Consider the following 27,914-nt stretch of genomic DNA (forward strand, 5'->3'; position numbering starts at 1 on the left):
CAAATCCATAACTATATTTTTGCGCAGCCTGCGCACGTGTGTTGACGGCAGCGATGGCACGTAAACCCAAGAAAAAGGTAACTATTAGGCATTCTTCGTAACTACTCGTAATGTTCGATATTCTGTACGGTACGGAACTATACTCTGATGCAGTAATCTCCGTATCGTCCTGTAATATATTGAAATGTGACGTAAGGTTGTCTGCGTGCAGTGCAGTGTTTCATGTGGTGTCAGTATATTTATTGACTCATATCGAGCTTGGCTGAACTATTCGCGAGATTTTCTCTTATTTAAGGCGTAAAGTAAACACTATAAACTTGCGATCAAAATATTTGACTGTCGATCTCGTTGATCAGTCATGCTTTTTGACGATTCTTCGAGATTTTCAGCCAGTAACAGTTTATTGTACTGCAAAATGTTGTAGGGAACTTCTGGAGCGGCCACACATTACATAAGCAGAAGGCGTGCTTGCAGAAAACTTCAGCTATCATTGAAAGATTTCAGGTAAGGGACAACTGTGGTTTTGCTTCTCAATGTGAACGAGTGCCTATAGTTGTGTGGTGGCGAAATTAAGACTGAATTGTTCACAGAGGAGTCATTTTGCAGGAGGCTATGTATATTGAAAGGAATATACCCAGTAGAGCCAAAGCATCGACGACATGTCAATCACGGAAACTCTGCGCACAACACCTTTTACCTGGTAAAGGACATCAAGTTCATTGCCCACGAGCCTATCATCCAGAAATTTAGAGACTTCAAGGTAAGTGCTCTATCTACCATTTATTATCTAGTTTCACCTACACTTTAGTCCGATGGAAGAAAAAAAGAACTCCTAGAAAGTGCTCACTTGTAATCAGCAATTTATATAGCTAGCCCCTTATGTTCAACTTCCTCTTGCAGAATCTCTCTCACAGAGCACCCGCTATGTCTCGTTAAATTCCCGATACTGCTGCTATTTATCTCTCTGAGCATGCAAAAAAACAAAAAAAGAAAGCGTTTTTATCACACCATTTCAACTTCCACATTACCACATCTTATAGTCATGTGCACCGCGAAAAAGTTACACAGCAATGATTTCATTGCTTGAACATTACCTTAAATTCACTGTTTGTGTAAGGCTTTGATACTTCTAAGTAATTTCTTGTGTGTTAGAGATATAAGTTTGTTACACCTTTGCATCTGTACATAAATGTTTTTTATGTCCCCAGATATTCATCAGGAGACTTAGGAAAGCTATTGGCAAAAATGAGCGAGACACTGCTGAGCACATTCGTAACAATGAACCTGTATACAGAGTTGATCATATTGTGAAGGAGAGGTAAGCTTGCATGATTTTGGTACAGTGCACTTTGAAAGCATGTTTTTCAGTTCCTAGCATTTCTGTACCATCCATGTGTTTTAAGGACAGGAAGGGCTTTTGAGTGTAGAGCAGTGCTTTAATATTCAGCATGCTTGAATTGAAACTTGCTGAGCTTTTTTTTTCTATTCTTTTTTTAATGTGAACCGACATTGTAAGCGCTACTTTGACCAATTTTAGAACCTAGAAAATGTGCTGTTTCATCATTAAAACATTGCGATAAATTATTTCCTTTGCCAGATACCCTACATTTGTGGATGCACTGAGGGACATTGATGATGCTCTCTCTATGTGTTACCTGTTCTCATCATTTCCAAAAGGAAAAGTTGTGAAACCACACCTTGTACATCTCTGCCGCAGAGTCATTGGTAAGTTAAGTTGCAAGGTTGAACAGCAGTGCGGTACACTGTGAAATTCACTTGTGAATTGGCGCTGACAATTATCACAAGGAAGTCGACAAACTTTTTCAAATCATATCAGAACTGTATTGTGTTTTGTTGTGCTTGTTCATTGCGAGGAGAGACTACCGCATTGGTATTCAAGCACTCTTAATAACTAAGGATCGGCATTACGCATTGTACTGGACACGTTTTCTCAAAGATAAATAGAAAAATTGTAGGTTTACTGACTTGAATGAGAATGAAATGCTTCTTCTACAGTGGATGTCGCTGTACATGTGTACCCTGTGGAGCTTTCTTTTTATTTAAGCTGATTATTACCTTTTCCCTCTTTCAATTGCAAGGAAGTTGAATGGGACATTACGTCTGCCATTTCGGAGTGCCATGAGCATAGTATAATGCTGTGCCTTAATTGATTATACATATCTATCACTAGCAAATTTCTGGCAGCTGTGCGGCACTTCATGGCATTTGGGATGTCTCATGCCATCTTCCTGTAGTCGCATAGATCCCGAGTTCCCTCTTCTGGTCAATGTCTCATCCACAGCTTTGTTTAAGGCCTATCAATGAATGCGTATTCATTGTAGTTCAATATTGATTGCTAGGCATTGTCTTTTTTTTAGTCCACATCATTCAGTCGCACTGTGCTCTTGCAGTGGAGTTCATGCACTACGTGATTGAGACACGAGCACTGCGCAAAGTGTTCGTCTCTATCAAGGGTTTCTACTACCAGGCAGAGATCATGGGTCAAACAATAACATGGATTGTGCCCCACAATTTTTCCTTCCGGGTAAGGTTCTGGATTTTTGAGCAGCCAGTGCGTGTGCGCATGAGTGGCTGAACAGCTGTTATCATTTCATTGTTATTTTAGCAACCAGTAGATGTGGACTTCAAGATCATGGTGACCTTCACAGACTTTTATGTCACACTGATGGGCTGTGTCAACTACAAGCTGTACCACTCACTGAACCTCCACTACCCACCTAAGGTAAGTGTGCCCCTCACCAAGCCCCATTGGAAGTATTAGCTAAATGCTGTAAATTGTAGGGCTCTTTCTAGAGAGTGTCTTACTGCAAGCATTCTTCAGATTTGTTTATCATTAGAGGAGCACGGCAATATGACGGAGGCATACTGCACTGAAAACTTAGATACTCACTCCTTCTACTTCAACCAGCATCCACAAATGGCTTTTCTTCCCTGGCTTCACCCACACCAGAGCCGAGGGACTGTGTCACATCTACGTCATGAGTCCCGCCTCCTCTTTTTCTTTCTTTTCTTCTTCTTTTTGCGGCATGGCACACCCCCAGTGGCAGCATTGTGCATTCTGCATTGGATAACTTATCGAGGTCATGTGCCATAACTGGTGATGTTGAAGGCAGCGAGTCTTAAAAAGAGGCATTAATGAATGTGATCTTGACTCTCAGGCTGGAAGCAGGGCTTCCTTGAGTGTAAGGGCTAGCAGGCTTCTGTGAAAATTTCACGTGTTTTTGCGCCATGCTGCCGCTTGATACTTTTTGGACATAATTGCCGACACATGATGTAGGCACTGCATCTGTCTGTTTGCAATGCCAGAACCTGGGGAGGAATCTTTTAGACAAAGCTAGTAATGGGTACTAGCATAACTTAATTATAGTCAAACCTCGTTGTACTAAAGAAAGCTTCATTATATCCTATAGTCATTATAAGCATACTTCTGATATGGGCAAAAAGAAAAATTTGTAGTTGGGTGTCTGTAAAAGAAATGCAAGCACGTTGCCTTCAACTGGCCATGAAAGATTTCCCTGGTGATTTCGATGGCCTGGTGGCAGCTTGCCACGCCATACCATGGAACATGAACAACACTAAGTTACAAACATACTTTGCATTGTCATTATAATATGCAACTTTGCTATCAGTGTGATCCCACGGGATCAACAAGTTGGCTTGCTGGCTGCTAGTCAGCCAAGCCAAGTTGTTGGCCAAAGAACACATTCATGTCCAGGATGTGCCCTTTCAAGTTAGTCTTGCCAAGTAGTAGTTGACATTTGTGGTGCCAGAATACGTGTCTCAAGCTGTGAGCAAAAAATATTCATTTTTCAGTAGCTGGTAGTCTCCAATATTTTATTTTCGTTTTCGATATATCAGTAGAATACTCACTAAAGTAAAGCATGGCCACCAAGTTTTAGATTTACTTATATTCATGCTCATTATGTTGGCGTTCGGGTTTACAAGCTTTTGTTTTGTTTCAACCTATGGAGACAGTGGCAGGCAGGATTTGTACACCTCCTTGAAATCCTTGAACACCCTTGAATTTGGAAGAAAAAGATTCAAGGGCTCTAAGACTCTGAGTATAAACATGCTCCTTGAATTTTTTGAGAACTCTGGTTGGGGACAACTCTTGCGCATTCAAAGTACCAAACTCCTCTAGGGGCTACGCCATAGACACTGTCTATCGGGAAACAATCTTACATATTTTCTTTTGAAAGTTTCACTAAATGATTGGGATGTGGCATGTCCACAGCTACCAATGGCAGGCTTGTCTAAATCACTGTAGCCATCATGGACACTTTATTATTAGACAAAGCCAGATGAAGCAACCAAGCCTTGCTGCCATTTTGTTGTTTTGCTAGTTGGTTCACACCACAGCCATTATGGCTCCATTTTCGAGCGTGAGGCTCTAGAAATGTCTGGTCAAAAGTAAGTTTCAGCCAAATCAGTAACACAACCACACTACTGTCCGTCATGCCAGAAGGCAATCGACATCATTACAACTGGAAAGTCAACTAAAAAAAAAAAGAGACCTGAAGAGCCTGAAGCATGTGGCTAACTCAGCGGCCACTTAGCTACAAGAAATCACAACTAAGAAAGAGAGTTCAGTATTTTTCAGTGTATATGTACGGAAAACCTTTGTTTCCTCCTCGTTGAATTTTGGCCTTCAGCATCCTTGAAAACCTTGAATTGTCCTTGAATTTTGAGTCAGATATTCTGTACAAACCCTTTTGGCAAGTATACATCAGTGTGAATGCATGTATGTCGGCCAGTCAATTTCTGTTGCTCATTTCCCATCTTGTAGCATCTGCATGCACATGTTAATGTTCGTCAATAGTGTAGTTCATCTCCCTTCCTTGCTGATGCATGTTGGTGCATTAGGTACATTATTTCATTACATGCAGCTATCCTAATGCTTATGTCTGAATGTGACCTTCTTTATGGCATTGCTACATTATTTTGCTACTGCTTTTTCCAGAATAACATAAGGGCTGAATTTATATAAAATGCTAGGTACGAAGCTTTGTGTTCAAAGAGACGATTAATGGGCTATGGGTGGCTGGTTTCATAGTGTTTGTCTTTCGTTTACAGCTGGAAAATGAGCCTGCCCAGCCTGCTGATGCTGATGATGATGATGAAGTATCAGAGGTAACCACTTTTTTACCATTGTTGGAAATTTTGCTGTTCTAAAACATGCTCTAAAAGCATGAAGCATTTTTATTCCCACATCATTAATGCACCAGAATCAGGACTTACTACTTTAAATGAACTGCTTCTGTTCCTGTCTCAGTCCATAAAAATAAAATAGGTGTGTATTGGCTTAACATAGCTTCCTCTATAGCCCAAGGTACAGTGCTCAGTCATTGAAACGCAATACTCTTAGAATGCATGGCTGCTGGCACATTGTGTGCCACTGGTGGGGTGCTGGTGACACTGAGCTGACGCATTTTTGTGTCACATGTAAGTGAGAGCCTTTATGGTGCGTTGTGACTGCATTCGGCCCCTCAGAAGTCACCCAGCTCTTACCAGTGGCTTAATTAGTGCCGGGCGCCATGCGGTCTGAGTATTGCATTTCATTCGATGAGCACTGTGCCTTGCCTATTGCTTTGTAGCAAATTGGCATTCACCTCAAAACATTAGAGTGGAATATAGATGACATTTACAATTCACCCTTTGTATAGACCAACTGCGAAATATTAGAGCGGAAAGTAGCTGATGCATGTTGGTGCATTAGGTACATTATTTCATTACGTGCAGCTATCCTAATGCTTATGTCTGAATGTGACCTTCCTTATGGCATTGCTACATTATTTTGCTATTGCTTTTTCCAGAATAACATAACAGAATAGCACTCTCCCCTTCGCCCTTCCGTAAGGGCCAACTGCAAAAGAAATTTCATTTTCTCTAGGTTGGTTTTAATATAGAAGTAATCTTGGCCAGGCCTTATGGTTGTAATGGCTTTAATTTTATTTAACAGCCTATAAACTGCACCTTAGCAGATGATGTGGGCACCTGGTTCTAAGTGGATCAAGAACTGCTCGGGCATGCTGATGTCACTGGTTCCTAGCATTCTGGGTAATGTGTCACTTTTGGCTGGTGGTAATGACAGCGTTTCTCTCATACGCGTGTCATATGGTGCACTTTCAATCCTGATTGCGACTTTCTGTCGTGTTTTGGCCCTATCAAATTTCTCAGTTGCAATTGGCTCCTTTGCACAAGCTGCACGAGGCAGCCAGTTTTTTTTCTGTCAGGACCTGGCTTCATCATGATCGAAAGTAGCCATGTGACACAAATATTAGTTTCAGTGTAAGAAATTATGATTTAGCATTTCACCACCCTTTAGGCCATAATTCAAACATAGCGTTTGGCAACGAGGCTGATTTCTGCTCACATTACTAGAAATGAGGCTTTTTGTGGGGTTTTTTGCAGTTGGACTTTGATCATGGACTCTGTTGCTGATAAGGTGGACATTTTTGAGAACTCAGTTTAGTTTCCCATAGATTAACCACACATTTTCTAGGGTAATGTTCTGGTAAGGCTAACACGTCTTTAAGGTCCCTTCAAATTCAACCTACATGGTACTGCAGTCAGCTGACAGGCCATTCTTGCAGGGGTCTACTTACAAATTTTTAAGGGAGCAATTAAGTCTCTACTTCCAGGAGGACTTTTTTGTTACTGAATTACACCTAATGTGACATTTCTGATCCTCATGGCCACTTACATCCTGAATTTTGTGCCTGAATGTGGGAAATATATCCTCTTGTGCAGCGCGTTGCTTCCCTGAACAGCAAGCTCAAGTCCATCCTCACTAATGCTGTGGCTGATGATGCAGCTCAGCTGGATGACTTTCCTGAGGTGAGCTTTGTTCTGTTCTGTTTACTGTGTTGCCTACTGGCTCGTAAATTTCAGTGCTTTAAAGGGATGCTGTGTTGGCCAGATGCTGTTGCTGCACTTTCATATGCATAAATGGGTACTTGGATTTTGATGGAACTACCGTATTTACATGATTGTAAGTCGACTCAAATGTAAGTCAACCCCTCCATATCGCGTGACAGGAAAAAAAAGGAGAGCATACCCGAGGGTGCATTCAATAAAAAAAAATTATTAGTTGCTGACATGGTCACTAAACTACTCGTCTTCACTAGTGCTGCCATCGCCATCGTTGCTTCGGTCGCACAGCGCGTCGTCGTCCAGTGAAATTTCACATTTGGCAAATGACTGCACCACGACATCTTGTGGAACAGCAGCCCACGCCGTATGCACCCAACCACACGCAGCCATCAGGGAGGCTCTTTTGACAGGTCTGGTTGGCGTAATTTTGTGGTTTTCTGCTGCCAGCCACTCGTACTCACGGCGAAGCAGGTCCTTAAAAGCCGAATATCCGAGCTTGTTTCATGACCATGTTGCACTTCATTGACAGGGACTGATAATGCATTTCAGCGAATTACGCCGCAAGCTTAGCCTACAGCTCCAGAAGGCGTCCGGACTTCGGCACGTGGGAAATTCCTCACTTGCCGTCACAAGTGAAAATTTCGCTTCGCTGCAGTCGCCACTCTCGCACCACCCGTTCAGAAACATAGAACTTGCGGCCCGCTGCACGTGATTTGTTTCTTCGGCGTAAAGGATGGCAGCCCTCTTGAACGCTGCTGTGAACGAGTGCCGAATGATTAGTGGGCCTGGAGCACTCATGACGACTGAGGAAGCATAGAAGTAGCACGTAGCCGGCAGTCAAGTGGAACGCGTCAAACCAATGCCTTTCGTCAAACTGTAGAGAAAGCTAAGCGCAACAGGGCAAGAGAAACTCGCGAGCGGTGTCTGCTCTTCTATGAACTACCGATACTCCCCGCAAGCGCCGCCGTTCTGAGGGTGCCGCTGCGAATGGAACAGTGGCGCTTCCATCAACTATTGACACCCCCTCCATGAGTGTTGTGTGCACTGTAAAACTCTCAAAAAGGTTGGAAAACCCTTCCAGAAAGCAATCAAACATGCAGGATAGCGAAAAGCTATGGGCAGGGCCATAGAGCAAACATAAAATTGTAACTATGTTGTAGCTCCCGTTGGTCTCGCTTTCTGGCGGTGCCATGTTTTGGTTTCGATTGTAAGTCGACTCCCCCACTTCAGATTTTCAAACTTAAAAAAAGTGGTCGACTTACAATCGTGTAAATACGGTACGTAGTAGCATAATATTCTGAATGGCTTGTAGTACTTGCTTCATGGATTGTTGGGACTTGGTATTCTTGTTCCAAACCTTCACCCATTCACAACCACGTTGACGGGTTGTCGACAGTCCTTGCGCTGCCACCGTCAAGTGCACTGGAAGTTGTATAGCTGGCAGAGGCTGGACACTTCTGCCTAGAGGTTACTACATTAGCAAGTTGCCTCACACATTCACTATGTTGTGTACAAGTAAAATGCAAGAAGTACAAGCGATATGCAAGTGAAGTACGAGTGCTGTTACTGCTTTGTCCTATTACGTAGTACTGCCCTGCCTGCTAGAATGCATCTTCTAACACTGCACCCAGCATGGGAAGGCTTCAGTGCAGGTTCCCTGCTACTTTGTGAATCTGCCATGGCAGCTTAACTTTGTTTTTCACCATTACGAGGCCCATTTTATGTGCTGGGTGTGCGTGTTACAGCTGTGGAGTACTTCATTGTCAGACCCACTTGCCGCTGCACGATGCCTCTGTGGCCTTTACACATGCAAATAAGCAATGTCTCAACCAGCTGTGCGACATGGTGCCATTTCTTAGGGGCCTGTGTTCTTATTTCAGGTTGAAGGCGAGAGTAATGTGGACATCAAGAACGAGGAAGAACAGCAGAAGAAGTTTCTGAACCTGTTTTCTGGACTGAAAGTTTTCCTGGGACGAGAGGTGCCTCGGGAATCGCTCACATTTGTGCTGCGGTATGATGCATTTGATTTACCATAGCATTAACGCATGTCTTGAGCACTCCCCCTTTTTTTGTTTAAATGTGGGCTTTCATTTTATTGATGTCATTGGTGACAGGAGGACCTTTCCTTTCACTTTCTTATGGTAGAAGCATGCGCCTTCTCTACATAACATTTTATGTTTTATAGAGCACGTGGTGTGCTTATGTGTACAGCGAAACCTCGTGAAACTGTAGTTGGCCAGAGCTCAGAAAAAGTATGTACTAAACAGTCGTACTGCTTAACCAAAATAACACGCGATCGCTCACTTACCTGTCAGAAATGGAAATACGAGAGAGTGTGATGAAAGGGCAGAAAACATGCAGTATTTATTTACTTCGCGTGAAAAGAGTGTTATTTTCATTTGATGCCACAGCGGGCTAGCAGCAATGACGGCGGCCTCAAACTCACTTAAGCTACGAAGCAGCTTTTCCGCCAGCCCCGTCTTCTCAGCAAACACCTGTATGAGGCTGACGTAACATGCAGCATCTGCCACTGTCAGGCCTGAATCACCCATACTTTCGCTTTCTGTGTCATTCTCATCACTGTCGTTAGGCGACACTTTGGCATTAACAGAGGCAAGGATGGTGAAAAGTCGAACCTCGGAAAGTCTAACCTCGTGGCTGGCGTATTTTCGTGGCCACAGCAGCGCTGCCGAGCAACTTCTCCTTCGCATTTGAAATGCCGCACACCATAGTCAACGGTAGATCTCTCTCTCGTGCCAGCACCAACTTCTTTGTGTCACGTTCGATAGCACGAACGATGTCCAATTTTGATTCTGTGCTGAACACCTGATTTTTGTCCTAGCTTGCATGACGTAACAACATGGACCACAATTACATAGGCCACAACGCTCTCCGACTCTGGCACGACACCGGAATGGTGTTGATGTGGCTTACCCTTCCAAGAGCCCAAGAGCCTTCCATTTGTGCTTGGAGGCCGTTCCAATCACTGAGGCTCAATGTTCTGCCAGGCCGACGTACCACTGTGATTTCGCGACAAAAAGTGGAAACATTATGTGTTAACCAATACGTACACAATAAGCTGCTCCGGTTTATGCAGATACAAAACGCATTTTATTGAATGGGTGCTGAGTCGATGATTTGACTTTACTACTGCTAAAGTGAAACTACTGTTTAAGCGGGTACTGTTAAAAGAAGTTTTACTGTGTTTGAGAATGCATCAATCTGTACTGAGCGCTATCAATCCTTTTTGTTGCTGCTGCTGCTGCTAAGCCCTGAGCTGTGTGACATCAACACAAAGACTGGCATGCTATGTTAACATTACATTGCACCTTACTGTCACTATTACTGTCACAACAGCTTGAGTAGGGTGCTTTGAACCTTGATGCATAGACAGTAAAATAAAATGCATTCAGCTGTCTCTTATGAGAATTCTGTTCAGTGTGTTCCACCATAACCTGGCATGACGTGGCTGGATATGATGCTCATTTTTGTCAAGCATTTTCTGCTGTGGAACCAAGTGAAAATTTTCAAATTTAGTAGTTTTAGTTATGGCTAGAATACCCTTTTACTTATATCTGTTGTTTAAGTGCTAATATCAAGGCTCCATTGTGAGTGCTTTGATTTTCCTTGTTTACACGTGACTGTAAGCATGCAGAAGCATTCCTGTATTCTGGACTGTAGCTTTAAGCTCAGTGCAGATGCATAACTGCAAGCAGATACGGCTTTCAGAATTTTAGGCTTTGGGGATATAAATTAAGTTCACTGTATTAAATATTACTGGGTAGGTAAGTGGGGGTAGCAGATTGATTAGATATCTCAAATGGTGCACTTTCACTTGGCTGCAGTTCTTTCGGTGCTGAGGTATCTTGGGATGAATCACTCTTCGTCGGTTCCACATTCTCCGAAAAAGATCCCACTGTGACTCACCAGATTGTTGACAGGCCAGAAGTGAAGAAACGCTACATAAACAGGTATGGCTCATTTTGTGCTGCTGCCCCGCTTCTTGTATCATAAGTTCTACTCCGCACTTTGAAGTTGTATTGAGCATTAAAAAAAATTTCACACACATAACTATGGTGAACAGAAACATGGATGTTGGTGAAAAGGAAAAATAACTTCCAAATTCTTCAACATTAAAAGATTTCAATTATGGACATGCTTTGAGCTTTAGGTGCCATGTTAGAAGTGATTGAATAATATTTTTCTTTTTTTTTTTTTTTTTTTTAGTGGCACAAAAGTGTCTTATACCTCTGCTACCTGGACACAAAAAATGATTCGCAATAGCTGATGCATTAAGTTCCATAATCACATTTTCTTTTTTTTTCGGTGGAGCTGCCACATGGTCCTAATTAAATACATTTAACATGATGTCGATGACAGTGCCTTCTGAAGTGAGCAACCTTAGCTTCCTAATTAAAGTGTATATATTATGCTATTACAAGTTCAAGTTGCCCTCATGAAAAGTGAAATGTAAAAGTAATGTTAGCTCAAGTTTATTGCTGTCTATTTCAACTTTACAACGAACCATAGCAACTTGGACAATTGTATGTTAAAAATCGGAAACCCAGAATGAAAATGGCACCTGCCGCATCGAGGCCCTTGCAAGATCGACCTGAGTAATTGTGCTGAGTACAGCTCCTGACTGGGGTGTTGTAGTTGAAAGTTATTTATGAGTAATTTTTTACAGGATACCATTCTTTAAAATACTTAAATTATACTGCAGTGCGCAAGTTATGGCATCAAGAGAGTGTACTTCACAGTTGAATGAGTTCCAATGAACGCACTAAAAACCGAATGACATAAAGGCAAATGACATTAGATTTGTTCATGTGACATCACACAAATGTCATTAAAATTTAAGGCATCAACAAGTTAATGTCCTGCAGAAGAGTACGCATTTAGGCTGGTTGGTTCGGGATCACGAGCAGAAAACAGCGCAAAACGACAGGACGAAGAGAGGGACACAGACCACAGTGCTGAGCGTCCTGTCACTTAGCACTGTTTTCTGCTCGTAAGTTAATGTCATTTACATAATTTTGTTGAAGCGTAAAAGGACAAAGGCGTAGGTTCAATCAAGATACACAGGACGAGTGCTGTTATATTATTACCATATTTACTCACATGATGACCACACTTTCTTGTGAAAAAAATTGATGCAAATTCAGGGGTGCGATCATTATGTGGGTTAAATTTCTCGCAAAAAGAAAAAAAAATTTTTCATCCCGCATTTGCTGCGGGATGACAACAGGTCAACAAGCAGGCTGCAGTGTGGGACACCGAAACAAAAATGGCGGCCAGCGGAGCTAGCCGAACATGCCAAACGCGACTTTTTTTTTCTTCTCAGGAGTACATTACGTACATTGAAACAGTTTCTTCTATATCAGTAATGAATAATATTGTAATTATTGGCAAGTTTGCGACAATAAAGTAGCCATGTCCACTTTTAGGGGACAGAAACAGAGGTGGGCACTTAGCTGCCACTGACATAGAGACACATGGCGGGCATGCTGCAGAAACTGCGGCATCTGTCTTCACTACTATCCCAATAAGGCACGTTTCCGCTAAGGGTGGGCGAGTATCTTGGCTGTGTTACAAGTGTCGGCATATGAATAAGGTATAAGGAACTTAGCAGCTTGTATTGGCTTGTGATCTGTTTGGATGGAGACGGCTGTGACTGGATTGACTAGGCAGACTGTCACTTTTGTTTTTGGGGAGGCGCCGATAAGGTATCAAAATATTGCTCTTCTGCTCGACTCTATCAGTTTGGGGAGTGGAGCGGGACGGAGTCCAAACTTGAGTGGCACGGGGTAATATGTCAGAAATTTCCTTAAAGCTGTTCAAATTATCGGTCTGCAACCGTACTGTTTCGCTGAGGCTTAGTGCATTACAATGCAAAAATGCAGCGCTGTCAAAAATTCAAGCGCTGTTTCTGATCATTGAGCGAATGTATCTAATTCGAGGTGGCAATGCAAAGAGGAGGATAATCGCACTAGTGTGCCCCTTAAACTACATGCCTGACAGATAATACCACAGCACTTAGCGATGGTCATTCCTTGGTGATGCAGAACACCCTAAAAGCCTAATTCTTTACTGCATCATTAATTTTCTCTGGTTGCATGGAGAGGCGGTGCATGCACTGTGGGCCTAACGTGTTACGCAAAGCGAAGAGGGTAAATTTCCATGGCACAAGTCATTACAGTGGCTAGCGACACATCGAACCTTGGCCTTTGGATCGGGTTTGTCCAAAAGGCAATCTGTGAGAGCAAGGAGCAAGAAATTTTACTCGAAATCACCATTTCACTGTTGTAAGAGTTCTATCTTGCGATTATCGTTTTGCTATATGTATGACTGCTGGGAGCATCAAATCAGTTTGAATTAAGAGATTAGTAATTAGCAAAATTTCACTGTAAAATCTTAAAGGTATTGCAGGTTTAATGCCGACATGTACCCAATGCAGATACTACGTGCAGCCACAGTGGGTGTACGATTGCGTCAACTACCGCAAACTCCTCCCAGAGCAAGACTACTTCATGGGTGAAGTTCTGCCCCCGCATCTGTCACCATTTGTGGAGGAGAAGGAGGGAGACTATGTTCCCCCCGAGAGGCTGGCCATGCTTCGTCTACAGCGTGGTGAAGGTTAGTATCTTTTTTTGCATTCTGGGCAGTCATGCTCACTGATCATGTCACACCATGGCATTATGCTGAAACAATTATTCTGTGTTACAAGTCGCTGAAATCTGGGAAGCGCATCATATTTCTGAATGCAAAGTGTTGCTTGTGTTTGTTAAGTGCACTTAATTTTACTAGGATTTTGGTGCGTGTCACTGTTGTTCACTGAGAAGGCAGAAAAAAGATTGTCCCCATGCACTTAGAATAAATGACCAATTGGTTCATTCATGTGTGGTGCATGTGGTCGGATACACGATTCGATAAGGCCATTGCTCCAGTGTTGATGGTTATGGTTTGAGTGTGGAGGTGAACACACGTGGTGAAGGCCAATAAAGAAAGCATGCATTTAAAAAGGCAGTCACATTAATTATATTACAGTTGAATTTTTATGATACGATCCCATTTTGTACGATTTCTTGGCGCCAACGTTGGTGGTCAAGAACGTAAAAATGACCCACTTCAGTTATGGTTACTTTTTCCTGGTTGATACGGTCTTGGAGAATATGATCTTTAGGCACCAACATTCAGTACATTGCTAAACTGTAATTGTATGATACAACGTCAGGTCGCTAGATCCCGTGTAAACAAGAAAAGGCACGATGCACGCGGTATTAAGAACAGTAGCCACCTGCAACAGCAGCTTTCCCGCTGTACTCGCCCGTCTATGTCACATGAAAACACCATTGCACACTCAGTTTCCTATTCCAGTGCCAACAAATCTCCTCAAGGGTCACTGTACAATGCATTTACAGCTATCGCTGCCAACCTGTTTGTGATAAACATTTCACCTATCTGCGTCACAGCACACGTGGCGTTGTACCATTGGAAGCGTACTGCACGCTTATAATAGGCAATTTCTTGCTCCTGATGCAGGCGGCACTAAGTGAGCATCATGTTTTGCTCTGGTGGCATTGTATTCCGGCATCGCTGACCAGCCTAATTTCGTTTTGTTTTCACGTCACCGTCACACCACATAACAGGAAAACGACAGCACACGTCTGATTGTAATGCGAGGGTCGACTTTCCAGTCACATGCAAAAAAAAAAAATGAAGCCATGAATGTAAGGCAGAATGAATGGGGAAAAAAATGGCACTTTTATGCAAGGAATCAAGATTCGGAAACGAGTTTTCGCTTATTGTCGTCCTCCGAGGAGGAGACAAGAGATTTCCTTGGGCGGTATTTTCAGAGATGGCTATTTTCACTTAATTTCGCGTGAATCAGAACTGAAAGTGTCCATGACAAGTGTTCCTGGTGCTGTGCTAAGCATGCTATCAGTGCCAAGAGTGCTGTAGGCTGTATACTTAGAAGGGTTCAGGGCCGGGACGAGTATAGTGAAAGCAAAGCTATCTCTGGAAGTGATCGCCAAAGAATCAGTTTGTCTTCCATGCCATCGAGGTCATTTGAGATTACCATATTTACTCGATTCTAATGCGCCCTCGATTGTAACGTGCACCCGTTTTCCGTGACCAAAAAATTTTAAAAATTAGAACCTCGATTGTAACGCGCATGCGTTTTCCATGACCAAAAAAAAAAAAAGAGTACAATACCGCGCACCTTGTGCTTTCATATAGAAATACTATTTTTTCTCTCATTAGGAAAAAACAGATTTATTCCCAATACACTAAAGTTGCGATGAATAAAAACACAAATGGAAGCAGCGTACTTTGCTGCCAAGATTTTCACTGCATCGGTACAAGTCATGTGGGGCAGTAGATATCACTCGTTGTCGCTATCAACAGACCAAAGCATTTCATCCTTGGTGCCGTCCATGGCATTCGAAATCCTGCCCTTTTTAAAGGCCTTGTTGACCATGGCAGACAGTATCATGCACCAGCATCTTTCACCCATCCAGCAAAGTCCTGCAGCAAGGCAGGCTTCATTTTATTGGCGGGTGTGGATTCGGGACAGCTGCTGACAAGCCATTTGGTGTAGAGCGTCCAAATTCTATCTTTCACTGGCTTGTTCAAACAAACACCAAGCGGCTGGATCTGTGCAGCCAGCTTTTCCTTGATGGCGCTGGTCAAGGTGGCACCGTGGTCCGTGGTCATCCAACCTTTTTCATTTGCGCACAAAATCATGCCACTTGGAAAAATGATTCCTTTCGGGAGCGTCTTCCGTCTGAAGATAAGGTACGGGGGCAGCTTGTGCCCATCCGCAGTGCAACAAAGCATTGCGGTGACTCTAGTTTTTTTGTGGCCAGAAGACAAAATGCACACTTGCTTTACCCCTTCTTTTGAACGGTTGTGGTGGTAGGCATGTCAAAGTAGAGTGGCGTCTGATCGACATTTCCTATCGGTCCGAAGTGGTAGCTGTTTCTATGGCGCAACTTCAAAACGTACTGCTGAAAACTGCAATTTCTCGTCATATTCTTCAGGCAATTTTTGGCATATCCCTGTCCACCTTCGAAGAGAAAAGCCTTTTCTTTTCATAATGTTTCATAGCCAGCACCTGCTTGCTTTGAAGTCACTTTGCATTAGCTCTTTTTGTAGGGCTAACTGCATCGCCCGTACTTCGAGCAGATCGGTCGTCACAGGCCTCTGTGCCGCTCGCTGCTCTTGCACGTATTCCGCGAGCAGCTCTTCTATTTCGGCGAAGCGGCCCTGCTTCGATCCACTGAAACCCTTCCTTGTTGCTTTGCTGGCGAAAATATTCTCCTTCTCGTTGCGCCAGTCCCGCGCACAAGTTTCGGGAGCTCCAAACAACCGTGATGCGGCCTGATTTCCGCCCCTCTCCGTGCACAGGATAACTTTCCTTTTAAATGTGGCATCATGGTGGATTCGGTGGGTCTTCGCAGTCGGTGCTTCCATGCTGATTTAATAAATGCAGAAAACGGGAAGACAGGTGGTAGACTAGGTTACACCAGTGCCTGGTTACCCGTACAACATGGAGATATGCACATGGACGAAGCTATGGCAGCTAGACTAGAAGAGTGTACGAGGTGGCCATTTTTCGAATGCCAATGGCGATGCGGTAACGCAAATTTAGGGTTGTACTCGATTCTAACGTGCATGCAATTTTTGGACCCGTTTCATTGGAAGAAAGATGCGCATTAAATTCGAGTAAATACAGTAAGTAGTTCTTAAAAGACCACTCAACCATTTCATTCGGTGACGCTACCAGGCCACTATGAGGTCCAAAAAAATCTTACAGCTAACCTTGCACTTAAAGAGGGCTTCTTGCTGGTCCCGCCGTCCACGAATCGCCGACTCGTTAACGTTGAGCTGCTGAGTTGTGGCGGAGTTTTCCCGCTCCTTGGCCATCAAGATTGCTCGTCTCTTGAAACAGGTGTCATACTGAACGCACTGCATCACCATAACATCGCAAATGAGCAGAGTCACAAGGTCCCAGGGTACTTCAGCACTGTAACCATAACACCAGTCACAAGCACAGCAAAATTGGCATTGATTACAACAAAAAACCAGTTTTGATTTCATTAGACTCGTCTATAGATTGAATTGAGATGTAGAGGTGCAGGTTGCCAACGTAATGCTAAATACTGTGGGATTTAGAATGTTTGTTTTAAAATGGTCAGGTGTGCTGTTATTTGAATGTAACGCGTGGGTCGAGTTCGAACAACGTATATCATGAGAAAGCTTTCATTACAATCTAGTAAATACGCTATTCTAGCTCCTCACGTATTTGTACTCTGGCATCTCTGCATTGACACAACAGAACACTACCATATTTTGCTGCGGAAAAAAGCACATTTTGTTTGTCGTGACAGCTGCCACTTTGATTCACTTTTCCAACTGCAAACAAAAGCACTAAAACAGAAGTATGACCATATAAAGCCAACACGCAATGGAGCCAACGAAAGCATTGGGGTAATTAGCTGTGATTGAAATTTAAGTGTAGAAAATTATGAGGAAAAGGGAAATGAAAGTGAATAAAGAGATAAGTTGTTGCCAATGGGGACCAAACCCACAACCTTCACATTGAGCATACGATGCACTCCCAAATGTGCAACAGTGACAACCTTCAATCCATACATTAACTTGGGTATTTATGTGCACTGTATCTAGCCCTGGGATTGTTAGCCAGCACCCCTAGGAGCCATGGCCCACATTAAAACTAGTAAGAGATTGCTAAGAAAAATGGCTGTGTGTGATTGGCTGTCTGTGCCACTTGACTTCTGCCTGCTTCTTCATTATTGGTCTTCTCTGCCGTAGAGTTTACTACAAAAATTACTAGAGGGAAATGTGGTGCTGCGATTGTTCAGCAACCATGAGAATGATGGTTAATACTACATAGATTGATCGAATCTTTGTACTTGTGGCTGCAAACATTCTTGTGACATTATTTGTTATCCTTAATCTTTCTTAATTTCCAAGAACTCAGTTTTCTGAACACCACAAGGCAATTAGCTTCTGTGCATGTGCATAATGATTGCAGATTGTGGCATTTATAATGCAATATTTTGTTAAAAATGATTACGTTGTAAAGCCACAACTCTGTCTGAAACCCGAAGGACAAAGTTTAGGCAATGTCATGTACATACTTGTAGCTTTCATAGACACTAGCACCAAAGTTCCCTTGAGTAATTTTTGTTGAACTTGCTACTGGCACACCTTACTCTGCAAGAAGCTGACCAAGCAGACACGCTAAACCCCAGGAAAGAAGGCGCAGAAAGCTTTGCTTTAATAAAAGAGTTGTGCACTTGAAGGTGTATATTTGTTGCACTGAGGATTTTTGGTACAGTTTGTTGTTGCACTGCAAAATTTCATAAAGAAGAAAGCCAGCCACTGGCATCTGTGGAGGTATTTGCCACTGGTAGTTGTTGCAGTAGCAAGTGGCACCTCGCTACTGCAACAGAGCTCAGCACTATCCTAGCAGTGGACGAGACCTTTAGTAGATGCCCTAGGGCAGTTTTTCCCAAACTGCCATCTGTGGACCTACAGATGTTCTCGACAAGGATTCAAGGGAGTCTGTGGCACCACCACACAGGAGTATCTATGACATCCTTGTTCTGTTAAGACACGTTCGGCAAATAAGAAAATTTTATCGAGTCAGAATGTGATGACACATCTCGAGCCACATTCCCCAAAGTGGTTGAGACCAAATCAAAAACAAGAGAGGTTTGGTGCACCTTGAACAAGGCTTGCAACTCCTGGTGTCCTCTCATATTGAAATTCAAGTTGAATAGAAACCTCATTGACAGTCAGTTGTGATCAGTTGTGAGTAGCCAGTACAAAGCACCTGAAATGTACCTTTGGCAGCCAAAGATAATGTGTTCCAGTTGTGGCCCTTGTTTGGTTATCCTATTCCCTGCATACTTATGTGTACAGAAAATGTAATTGAGAAGGTTCTTGAGTGATCTGTGATGGTGATGAATCCCAAAGGTTTGCGAAGTCTGAAGTAGTGAGAACCCCTGCCTTTGGGTATTAAAACATACTGGTTTTTCATTTTCATAATCTGCCCTGGAAATGGAAGAACCTGTGGTGAGTGAAGGGGAGAGCATGGAAGAGGAAGGCACGGCTGAAGATGATGGCACTGCTGAGGACGACGACACTGCCGAGGAGGGCAAGGGCATTGACGACATTCCAGGTGAGTAGCACAGTTGCAAGCAGAGGATTGGAGAACTTACTGACACAAGTTTTCAAACTTGTGGAAACTCCATTACATGTTTTTTGCGTGTGAAGGGATGATGCTTAGCAAGTGTGGACATTGGAAAACACTTAACTCTGCACGGAGTTGGAGATCTTTGTCTGCGTCAGCGAATCCTTCAAAAGTTATCCCGGTTGCAATTGAAACGCCAGCGGCACAAAGATCGTCAAACACGAAGTCCATGGAAGGAGATTGAGCACACACGCTGTCATTCTCTCCGGACAACACAGCTGTCTCAGTGCCGAGTGTGAAGACCGCTGGGTGAAAGCAGTTGTGAAGTGTCTCTTGTGCACACCACCTTCCACGAGTCCGCAACCATGCCAACAGCAGACCTGAGTTTAACGGTGTAACCATGGCCGCTGTCTGAGCACAGCACCATGTGGCTGAGCACGCGTGACCTGTACGGAAGCTTCAGGTTGTGGATCACGCCTTGTTCCATTGACTGCAGGATTGCTGTGGTGTTCGACAGCAGAAAATCAATCTGTATAGCCTTTAGGTCTTTGATGTGGCCATGCGCAGCACAGTTGTCCACAAACAGCAGAACTTTTCAATTCTCCTGTTTGAACCGTCTGTCCAACTTGCGAATGTACACTTCCAATAACTGCTGTATTATCCAGGCCTTCTTGTTGGCCACCTACTGAACTGGTATAGTTGCCCTCATTAAATATCTTGGGATCTTCGATTCGCCTATGACAAACATCAGAAGCTTCTAGCTTCCTGTCATGTTGCTGCCGACGAGGACGGTCAGCCGCTCTTCACTGTATTTGCCTTCATGGCAGAGGTCACCAGCAAATGCAAGCAATTTCTCCCAGAGCATTTTGTATAACAATCCAATTTCATTGCAGTTGAATATTTTCTCAGGCGCAAAATGCTGCACAAAGGCTGTAGCTTTCCATTCGGATATTGCGCGACGGCTGAATCGTTGACAGTGCCGCTTTCCCCGCACATCTTGAACTTGAGGTCATTGCAATTCTTGAAATTTCTGAGCCACCCATCGCTGAACTTGAAGTCCTCCACATGCATTTTAAGTTCAAAAGCATCCGCCTTGTGCTTCAAGATGTAACGTGAGACCGGGATTCACGTTATGACCATTGTATTTAGCCAAACGAGAAGCACTTCCTCAAGCTTTGGGTAAACACCCTGATTCGCATTATTTTTTTGAGCGCCAGTCAACTTTCCAGCCACTTTCAAGATCCTCAATTTGTAGTTTTTCATTAAATACTAAACAGTTTGCTTCGAAATTCCAAACTCCTTCCCCACGTCAGCTTGTGACCTGCTGCTTTCAACTTGCTTGATGATGGTGGCTTTCTTTTCCATCGTCAGCCTACGATAGGGCTTTGCGTTTAGAAGCCATGGGCGAAGATGACGAAGGTGTAGTCAGTGCTATCGCTGTCAGCGACAAATCTGCTCCATTAAAACCACAGCACTAAATAGCAGAAAGCTTCTTATCGAACTTCAAAGACAGCGCACAGCAGCACAACACGATCACATAACCTATCACAAAGCTGACTAAACAACATGTCAATAAACACAAAAGGCTATGGCCTTAGCTAAGGCTGGCTACGGCTGCCAAAAGGTTAGCATGCAAGAGTACTTGCCTGAGGTTTCAATATGATACAGTGGCCGTAGTGCTATGGCTGGCTACAGATAGAAGATCGGCGTGCAAGAGTGGAGGTTCGAGACTACGAGATAATCAAAATGGTGGCGATGGATGCCACTTTAGACCTGTGGTCAGAGGTAAAAAGTCCGGAAAATCGGACAGCATAGGGTTTGAGTGTCCAAAATTTCAGACGTTTTTGTACATTAGCTCTATGGCATACTTAACGGTGCTTCGAAGGTGTCCGATAATTGTTGAGCATGTTTTTGGGCACACCTATCCCAAACTTTGAAGACAGTGAAGTGAATATAGAAGTCTGTTTAGGCAATGCCTTACAAGCAGCTGTGAATATCAGAAAATGTGTGACAGCTGCAGAATAACTAATATATACTAATTAACATGTTTACCTAGTATAATAATGCTGAGGCTAATGTAAGTTACAAGATATTCATCCTCAATCTGTCAGAATATGCATAGATGTTCCACCTAGCTTTGCCCTTTATTGCATGACGGAGTCTGATTTGAGAAAATATTGGTGCACCACTGCTAGTGATGCACTGGTGAAAAAAATGACATTATCTGCACTGCACTGTCTTTGAAATTTTTGGTTGTTCCTTGTTGAAGCACATGGTAATGCAAAGAATGGAAGTGGTAGATGGTCAGGTGAATGGAAGTGGCGGACGGTCAGGTTTTTTAATTGGTAAACAAGCGATAACTCATGGCAAGCAGGCACTGTGAAACTAAATTAAAAAGAGCTGTTGTAGGAATTTTAGGACGGCATGACTGCATGTCTTTAATTTGTATGTACATTTTTGTGTACTGAGCCTCCACTCATGATACAGCCAAGCTTTGGCAATTCCATAAGTACATTCTATCAATTTATGTTAACATTTCTCTTGCATCCATCTAACGATGCTGCACGGTTGATTAATGCTGATCACAGCTATGCGTTGTCATAGTGGCAGTCCTAAACCTGTTTGCTTGTGCTAAAACTGCAGTGACTACTAGATATTTCTGTGCAACCCATTCGCATTCTTTCTCAGCAGAATCGGAAGGCGAGCAAGAGGACGAGAGTGATGGCGAGGACAGTGGAGTCGATCAGCATGAGGAGAGTGAAGATGAGGAGGAAGACAGCGAAGATGATGACGAGGAACAGGTTGAGAAAACCGCGAGCAGAAAGCAGCGGGCTAAGGAAGCGAAGAAGAGGAAACAGCCAAATGTGGAACCTGAGCCTGCTGTTGCACCCAAAAAACCCCTCATTGGCGTGCAGGCTGCCACAGTTATCCGTGAGGACCCTGAAAAGGTGGCTCAAAGGATCAAAAGTGAAGAAAAACGCCTTGCCGTTCTAATGATCCCCAAGAAGCACAAGCGGCTCTATGACAAGATCGTCTTTGGCCAGAAGCGCCGAGCGCGTGAGGTAAGTCACGAGTTCACCTGCTTGGCTTTTGTGGTAAAAAATTATAAAGGAGATTTTAAAAGTGAGCCAATAGCTTGCTGTCACCGCATGATCATCTACTGCTTGTGGTTCACTGGAAGCTTTTGGTGCAACCTAGTCAAGGTCGCTTGAAACCACTTGACAAATGCTGTTCACAATTTGCCCTCCTATCCTGCACAGTGAAACTCAGTTTTCTTGCACACTTATACCCGGGTCACGCAGGCATGCACAAGCTCCTTTAGGATAAGGGAGCTTGTTCAATATATTTTTCAATATATTTTTCAATAGTTATTCAATATATTTGACCTGAAACAACATACAACTCGTTGACAATCAAGGTGCACTAGTTGTTTGCAGTAATGACAGCTCTGCTAGCCACCCTGTACTTATCTGTGTGTTTCTTTGTGGGGTGGCAAGTAGGCTCTGTGTTTTATAACCTGAACTGCTGCAAACTATGCACAAAGCACAACATATCCTGCATGGTGATCTCGTGAGCTTTTCTTCAATTTTATGCACCATGCCACTGTCAGTCATGAGTTGCCACACCGACCACTGCACAGCTAGCATGACAAAGGCTTCGTTTACGAGAACCCGACACAAGCAGGTCGAATCAAAGATATGGCTGACGGAGCTCGATGTAACTGCGTTTACATGAACTCGCTTGTCACGAGTCTGGACCATGAGGGCCACACAGCATTGAGCCAAGACATAAATGCGTTCAAACTGGGCTTCCAGTTCCCACTGCCGTCTTCATGGGTCTTATCGCTATAATGAGATTGCACTGCACAGTACTTGTCTTGGCCTTGTCCTGATATTATTCCTGCTGCCAGTGCCTAAATTGCAACGTCACGGTGGTCCTATGCAAGTCAGCACTGGCAGGCCTGACACACCCCCGTTTACAGTCGGGCTGACTGAGCCCGACTCGACACTTGTTCAGCCCAACCGGCTAGTGTTTACATGAACTCGACAGGCATATTCCAGCTTGACAAGCCGACTTGACCCGCTTCTGTCATGTTCATGAAAACACCCTGCAAGACGAGAAAAGCCAAACGGTCTAGGTCGAAAGTATTGTGTAGCAGCAAGCATAACTGTTGCTGAATTCAACTTGAACTTTTCCTTAGTTCAATAGAAGTGTTCTAAACGTATACAGCATGATTTTAATGCAAATACATAGCCATTAAATTCGCAGCTTTACAACAAGCAGTATTGGCATGAGAGTACTCCCTTCAGCTGCTGAGGAAGTTTACCGATCTCCCTTGACCAAAAGCTCCGTTAAACTCCCTTAGGGGAAGGGCGACCGTGTGATACCCCTGACGCACATGCAAAAGTAAAGTCCTCTGCAGTAAACCCCCTTTTGTTACTTTGAAGGATGCTTTGCAGAAACAAGTTGCACTGATGACACATGGCACCGCACTAACTTCTTTAGGTGGTGCCTTAGGTAAACACTGAAAAAAAGAAATAGCAGTGCTTGTTAGAGCAGCAAGAGAGAAAAAATTTGTTTAAATCTGCCTACGTAGATTACATTTAGCGCTTGTAGAACCTAAAAACATTTTTTTCCCGTCGTTGATGGCTTATAATGCGCATATTCGTTTATTTTCTTCATATTTTGCATTCTCACCAGCAATTTAAATAAACCCAGCAACCATAGACAGTCGGTGTTTTGCTGTGCATACTGTTTATTATGCTGCTGGCATAGTACTGCTCACATTTCTGCCGTCCTTTTTCGTGTTTGTGTTGTGCTGTGAGCGACGTGATGTGAGCATTTGAGAGTGTAAGAGTAAATCTTCGCTGTTCGACAAATCGCATTACCGCTAAAAATGAAAACACTTTCGCAAGGTAAAAAAACATACTTATGGGGCACCATAGTCTTGTGACAGGTTTCCTTTTATTGACGAGTTGTGCATGCTGTATGCGAGAGTGCGCCCTTTCCACTCCAAAAGTAGGTGCGCGATCTGCTTTTTCAGCAAAGGATTTTTGCCGTAAGGGAGATACTCCTTTATTGTATGTCACTGCGCTTGGCCGCCTTTCCGGTTGCCCTTACCTAAACGACTTTAGAGTGCCTGTGTGTCAGGGGTATGACTCCGTGTGCATGTCCCTCGAGATAAAGGTGGTGGAGTTTGTTTATTTATTTATTTATTTATTTATTTATTTATTTATTTATTTATTTATTTATTTGTGATACCCTCAAGGTACATAGTAATTGTACATTGCTGAGGGGAGGAGCGAGAATACATTCGAAGAGTAAAAAATGCAGGATTAGTTCAAGGAATTTCCAGGGAACAAAAGCAATATGAAAAAAGTAGTAATGCATTCATAACAAATAACAGACTTACATAACATGAAAAATACAGAAAGAATACACTTTAGCAAGCAGACAATGTTCAGGAATAAGTACATAATTATGCCATTTGCCACCATACATTATGTTATGTTGATTAGTGCATTCTTAAAAACAGTCGGGTCACTGATGCTTACTAATGATGTAGGTAGATTATTCCAGTCGACTGCAGTCCTAGGAAGGAATGATTGTGAGCACGCGACGGTGTTATGACGGGGTACGTTAACTTTATTTACATGATCACGACGAGCCGAATAATAAGGCGCAGGTTGGGTCCAAAGAGGGCGAAAAGATGCGTTGTGGTAGTAGATTTTATGAAAAAGGGAAATGGCGCTATTCTTTTCTGCGAAGAGATAATAATGGAATTTGAAGGGTACTCTTCATTAATGTAACACTAGCAGTGCGATGGTAGTTAGCTAAGATGAAACGAACCGAGCGTTTTTGCACTGATTCAATTTCGTTAATTAATGTGATCTGATGAGGATCCCAAACCGATGAGGCATATTCTAATTGGGGGCGGACGTATGTCGTGTACAACAGCCGTTTTAATAAAACTGGCGCAAGCGAAAAATTTCTCTTCAAATATCCTAAGGAGCGGTTAGCTTTAGATATTACATACTGTACATGCTCCTTCCAAGAAAGATCGCTAGTTATATGAATGCCAAGATAACGGTAGCATGTAACGGATTGAATGGGGCAGTCATTAAGGGCGTAGGTAGGGCAAGTTGTGTTAGAACGAGAAATCCGCATAGATTTGCATTTATTAATGTTGAGTTCCATGCACCAAGTGAGGCACCAGTTAGATATGTTATTTAAATCGGATTGAAGGGTAGCTATGCAGGTGCCTGTCTGAAAGGGGTATTAAAGTTCACATTTAGTTAGAATAAGACGTTGACTTTTGGTCAGCAAAAATGAGACCATCATTGTAGCATGGGACAACTTGTGCAACATTCATTATTCTGCAACTTCGTGATGTGACATGAGCACACAAGCAGTTGAGCCGCATGCAGTAGCCATATAGGTATGCACCACAGAGTGAGCCATGCGTCATCTTAACTGTGGTGGTGTAGAAATCATATGAACAGCACAGCATATTGCTTGCTGGTTTGGTTGGATTTTTGCACTCTAAGTTTGCTCAGCTATAATAGTAGTGGTCAAGGTGTACCGAGAATCCTGACAGATTAGGTCAACTGTGCACAGTAAGTCAACAAAACTGCTTTGTCATTTGTAATATATGTACCTTAATACTCCATGCCACAGGTACTTTGTGATCCATTATTGGAAACTTCGCTCATGTTTGAAGACAAGGCACGTGCTTTATTAATAAAGTCAACAATTACTCAAGCTGCCTGACCAAATTGTGGCACATATTAGGACTTCAGAAAACCTTGTTTTGCATTGTTTGTATCACGCATGAGAGTGGTAGATCAGTCAAGAACTAAGAATTGGTCGGAAGATTTCCCTAAAGCTTTGAAAAAGTGATGCCCTGTGTAACAAGAGTTAGTCATGAAATCAACTAGTGCTGCAATGTGCACTTGTTGGTATGGCATCTTGGAGTACCATTGTTGTGCATATAGACAAGGTTACAAGAAGGGCAAGAAGGTTACAAGACTATATATATATATATATATATATATATATATATATATCGTATATATATATATATATATAATGATTTCCTCATAAAAGCATAATATCACGTTGCTGCATCCTTTGTACATTTCTGTTGTGATTTCTCCACGTGTGAATGTGCAACATTCTCAGCATGTGACAGTTGTGTAGCTAGTGTTTGCAATCTGTGCAACAAATCTTGCAATGTATTGATAACACTGTGAGAATGAATTATTTGGGCAGTGAACCTTTAGTTTCACGGCAAGGCGTTGATGACTTCTACTTCTCTCTTTTTAAGCTATTATAAACTGAATAACTGCACCATTGTCAACGAAATAGTCACCCGCAGTAGGTAGTAGAACCTGATTTTAAGCATTACGGATACGCAGAAAATAAAATTTCAATTGCATCTCTTTCATAGAGCACTACTGTATGCAGAGTTGCTTAATGCAAATGGCAACATAGGATCTGCCTATGCATATAATTAGTTTTGTAAAATGATACCTTTGACACAAAGCCTGAATTTCCAGGCCTGTGAAGCTTCAGAATAACATTTGAATTCCTGTCATCAAATTCTGGTTCCTTGTGTTGTGTCACTTCAGTTACTACAAAAGTGTTTAAAAAAAACGAAAGTCACTGACGATTACGATACCCCTTATGTGAAATTTGAGTGCTGCTCCATATACGTGTTTTCATTTCGCGATATATTGGCTGGCACGGACAGTTTGCCTCATGCGTTATGTTGCAAATGGAGTGAAGTGTGGCGCAACTGCCTCGCTAATCTGGAGATCACAAGAGCCAGCACGTGGGCTCAATTCACAGCCGCTGCTGCTGACAGACCTTCCAGATAACGTAAACTGCTCTGGCGCCATCTTGTAGCCATCGTGCTGCACAATGCGTTGCTTCTCAATCTCCGCTTTCCTCCTCACATTTTTAATCTCGCGCGTTTGCTTTCATCTTTCGCCACAGGAACGGGCACCTACGAGCTGCGCTCTAAAATCTGATATGTTAACATTTGCAACCTTATTGATGGCAGTACGACATGATCAGGATCTGTATAGATTGTCTTTGTAACCTCCCCCTGCTCTGACAAAAAGCATTTTGATAAATGCAAGACAGAATAGTGTCACAGTGGTAGATGCCACTGTGTGAAACGAATCAGGGGAACTGAACATCTGTTGGCTTTATATGCTAATCTCTTGACTAGTTACTAAGCCCTGTAATCTTATTTGGCTGGCACTCCCAAGACTAAATCAGATATAGTACATGCACTTGGGTACCCAAGAAAATGGAGGGCGTGAGTGCTATTTTCGATGTGCAACTTCTTAATTAATCGCTCTACGTCCCACAGAGAGGCCCTGGGTATGGCTACCACTGGAGTTGTAATTTCCTATGAAGCAAGGCACATATTTATTGCTTCACTACTACTATTGCTAGCGATTATAAATTGTAAAAAAAGAACTCGTTTACCTCATGCTTCCTGATGTTTACCTTTCATGTCAGCTTGGAATTGTAGTTTACTTGACTGCGCTCTGGTGTTACTTAGACTGACTGTTCTCACTTTTGTGTGTGCATTACAGGCAGCAGCATTGAAGCAGAAGAGGGAGGAGATAAAGAAGTCTTCAAAAAAGGCAAAAAAGAAATAAATAACTTGTTGAGGTCATCCTTGTAACATACTAGGACACTGAGGAAATGTCTGTTTTCACATTTTAACCACTTTTTCAGCATGTTAGCCATTTAACGCACATTGACTAAAAGTTGCCAC

General features: G+C 42.9%; 1 protein-coding gene across 2 annotated transcripts; it reads left to right on the plus strand.

Moving 5' to 3' along the window:
* LOC142575385 (pescadillo homolog) lies at window positions 1-27,826 on the plus strand. Of its 2 annotated transcripts, none has more exons than XM_075684719.1 (15): window positions 1-77; window positions 425-504; window positions 607-760; window positions 1,209-1,318; window positions 1,598-1,725; window positions 2,412-2,545; window positions 2,627-2,743; window positions 5,095-5,151; window positions 6,772-6,858; window positions 8,775-8,905; window positions 10,740-10,865; window positions 13,352-13,530; window positions 18,995-19,108; window positions 21,809-22,182; window positions 27,730-27,826. In XM_075684719.1, exons 1-15 carry the CDS (start codon window positions 54-56, stop codon window positions 27,793-27,795), a joined length of 1,881 nt encoding a protein of 626 aa, XP_075540834.1. In that variant the 5' UTR covers window positions 1-53; the 3' UTR covers window positions 27,796-27,826. The 2 variants fall into 2 exon arrangements, with proteins under 2 accessions (XP_075540834.1, XP_075540836.1); XM_075684721.1 differs by having other exon boundaries at window positions 21,812-22,182.
* The last annotated feature ends 88 nt before the right edge of the window (window positions 27,827-27,914 follow it).

Source organism: Dermacentor variabilis, chromosome 3 (genome assembly GCF_050947875.1).
Source record: "Dermacentor variabilis isolate Ectoservices chromosome 3, ASM5094787v1, whole genome shotgun sequence".
NCBI lineage: Eukaryota > Metazoa > Arthropoda > Arachnida > Ixodida > Ixodidae > Dermacentor > Dermacentor variabilis.

What these genes read in the sequence shown, in the direction of transcription:
- LOC142575385 (XM_075684719.1), top strand. Translation starts at nt 54, where the DNA reads ATGGCACGTAAACCCAAGAAAAAG. An exon ending in ATGATGATGAAGTATCAGAG is followed by an intron (nt 5,152 to 6,771) that starts GTAACCACTTTT and finishes CCTCTTGTGCAG; the next exon opens with CGCGTTGCTTCCCTGAACAG. An exon ending in TCGTCTACAGCGTGGTGAAG is followed by an intron (nt 13,531 to 18,994) that starts GTTAGTATCTTT and finishes TGGAAATGGAAG; the next exon opens with AACCTGTGGTGAGTGAAGGG.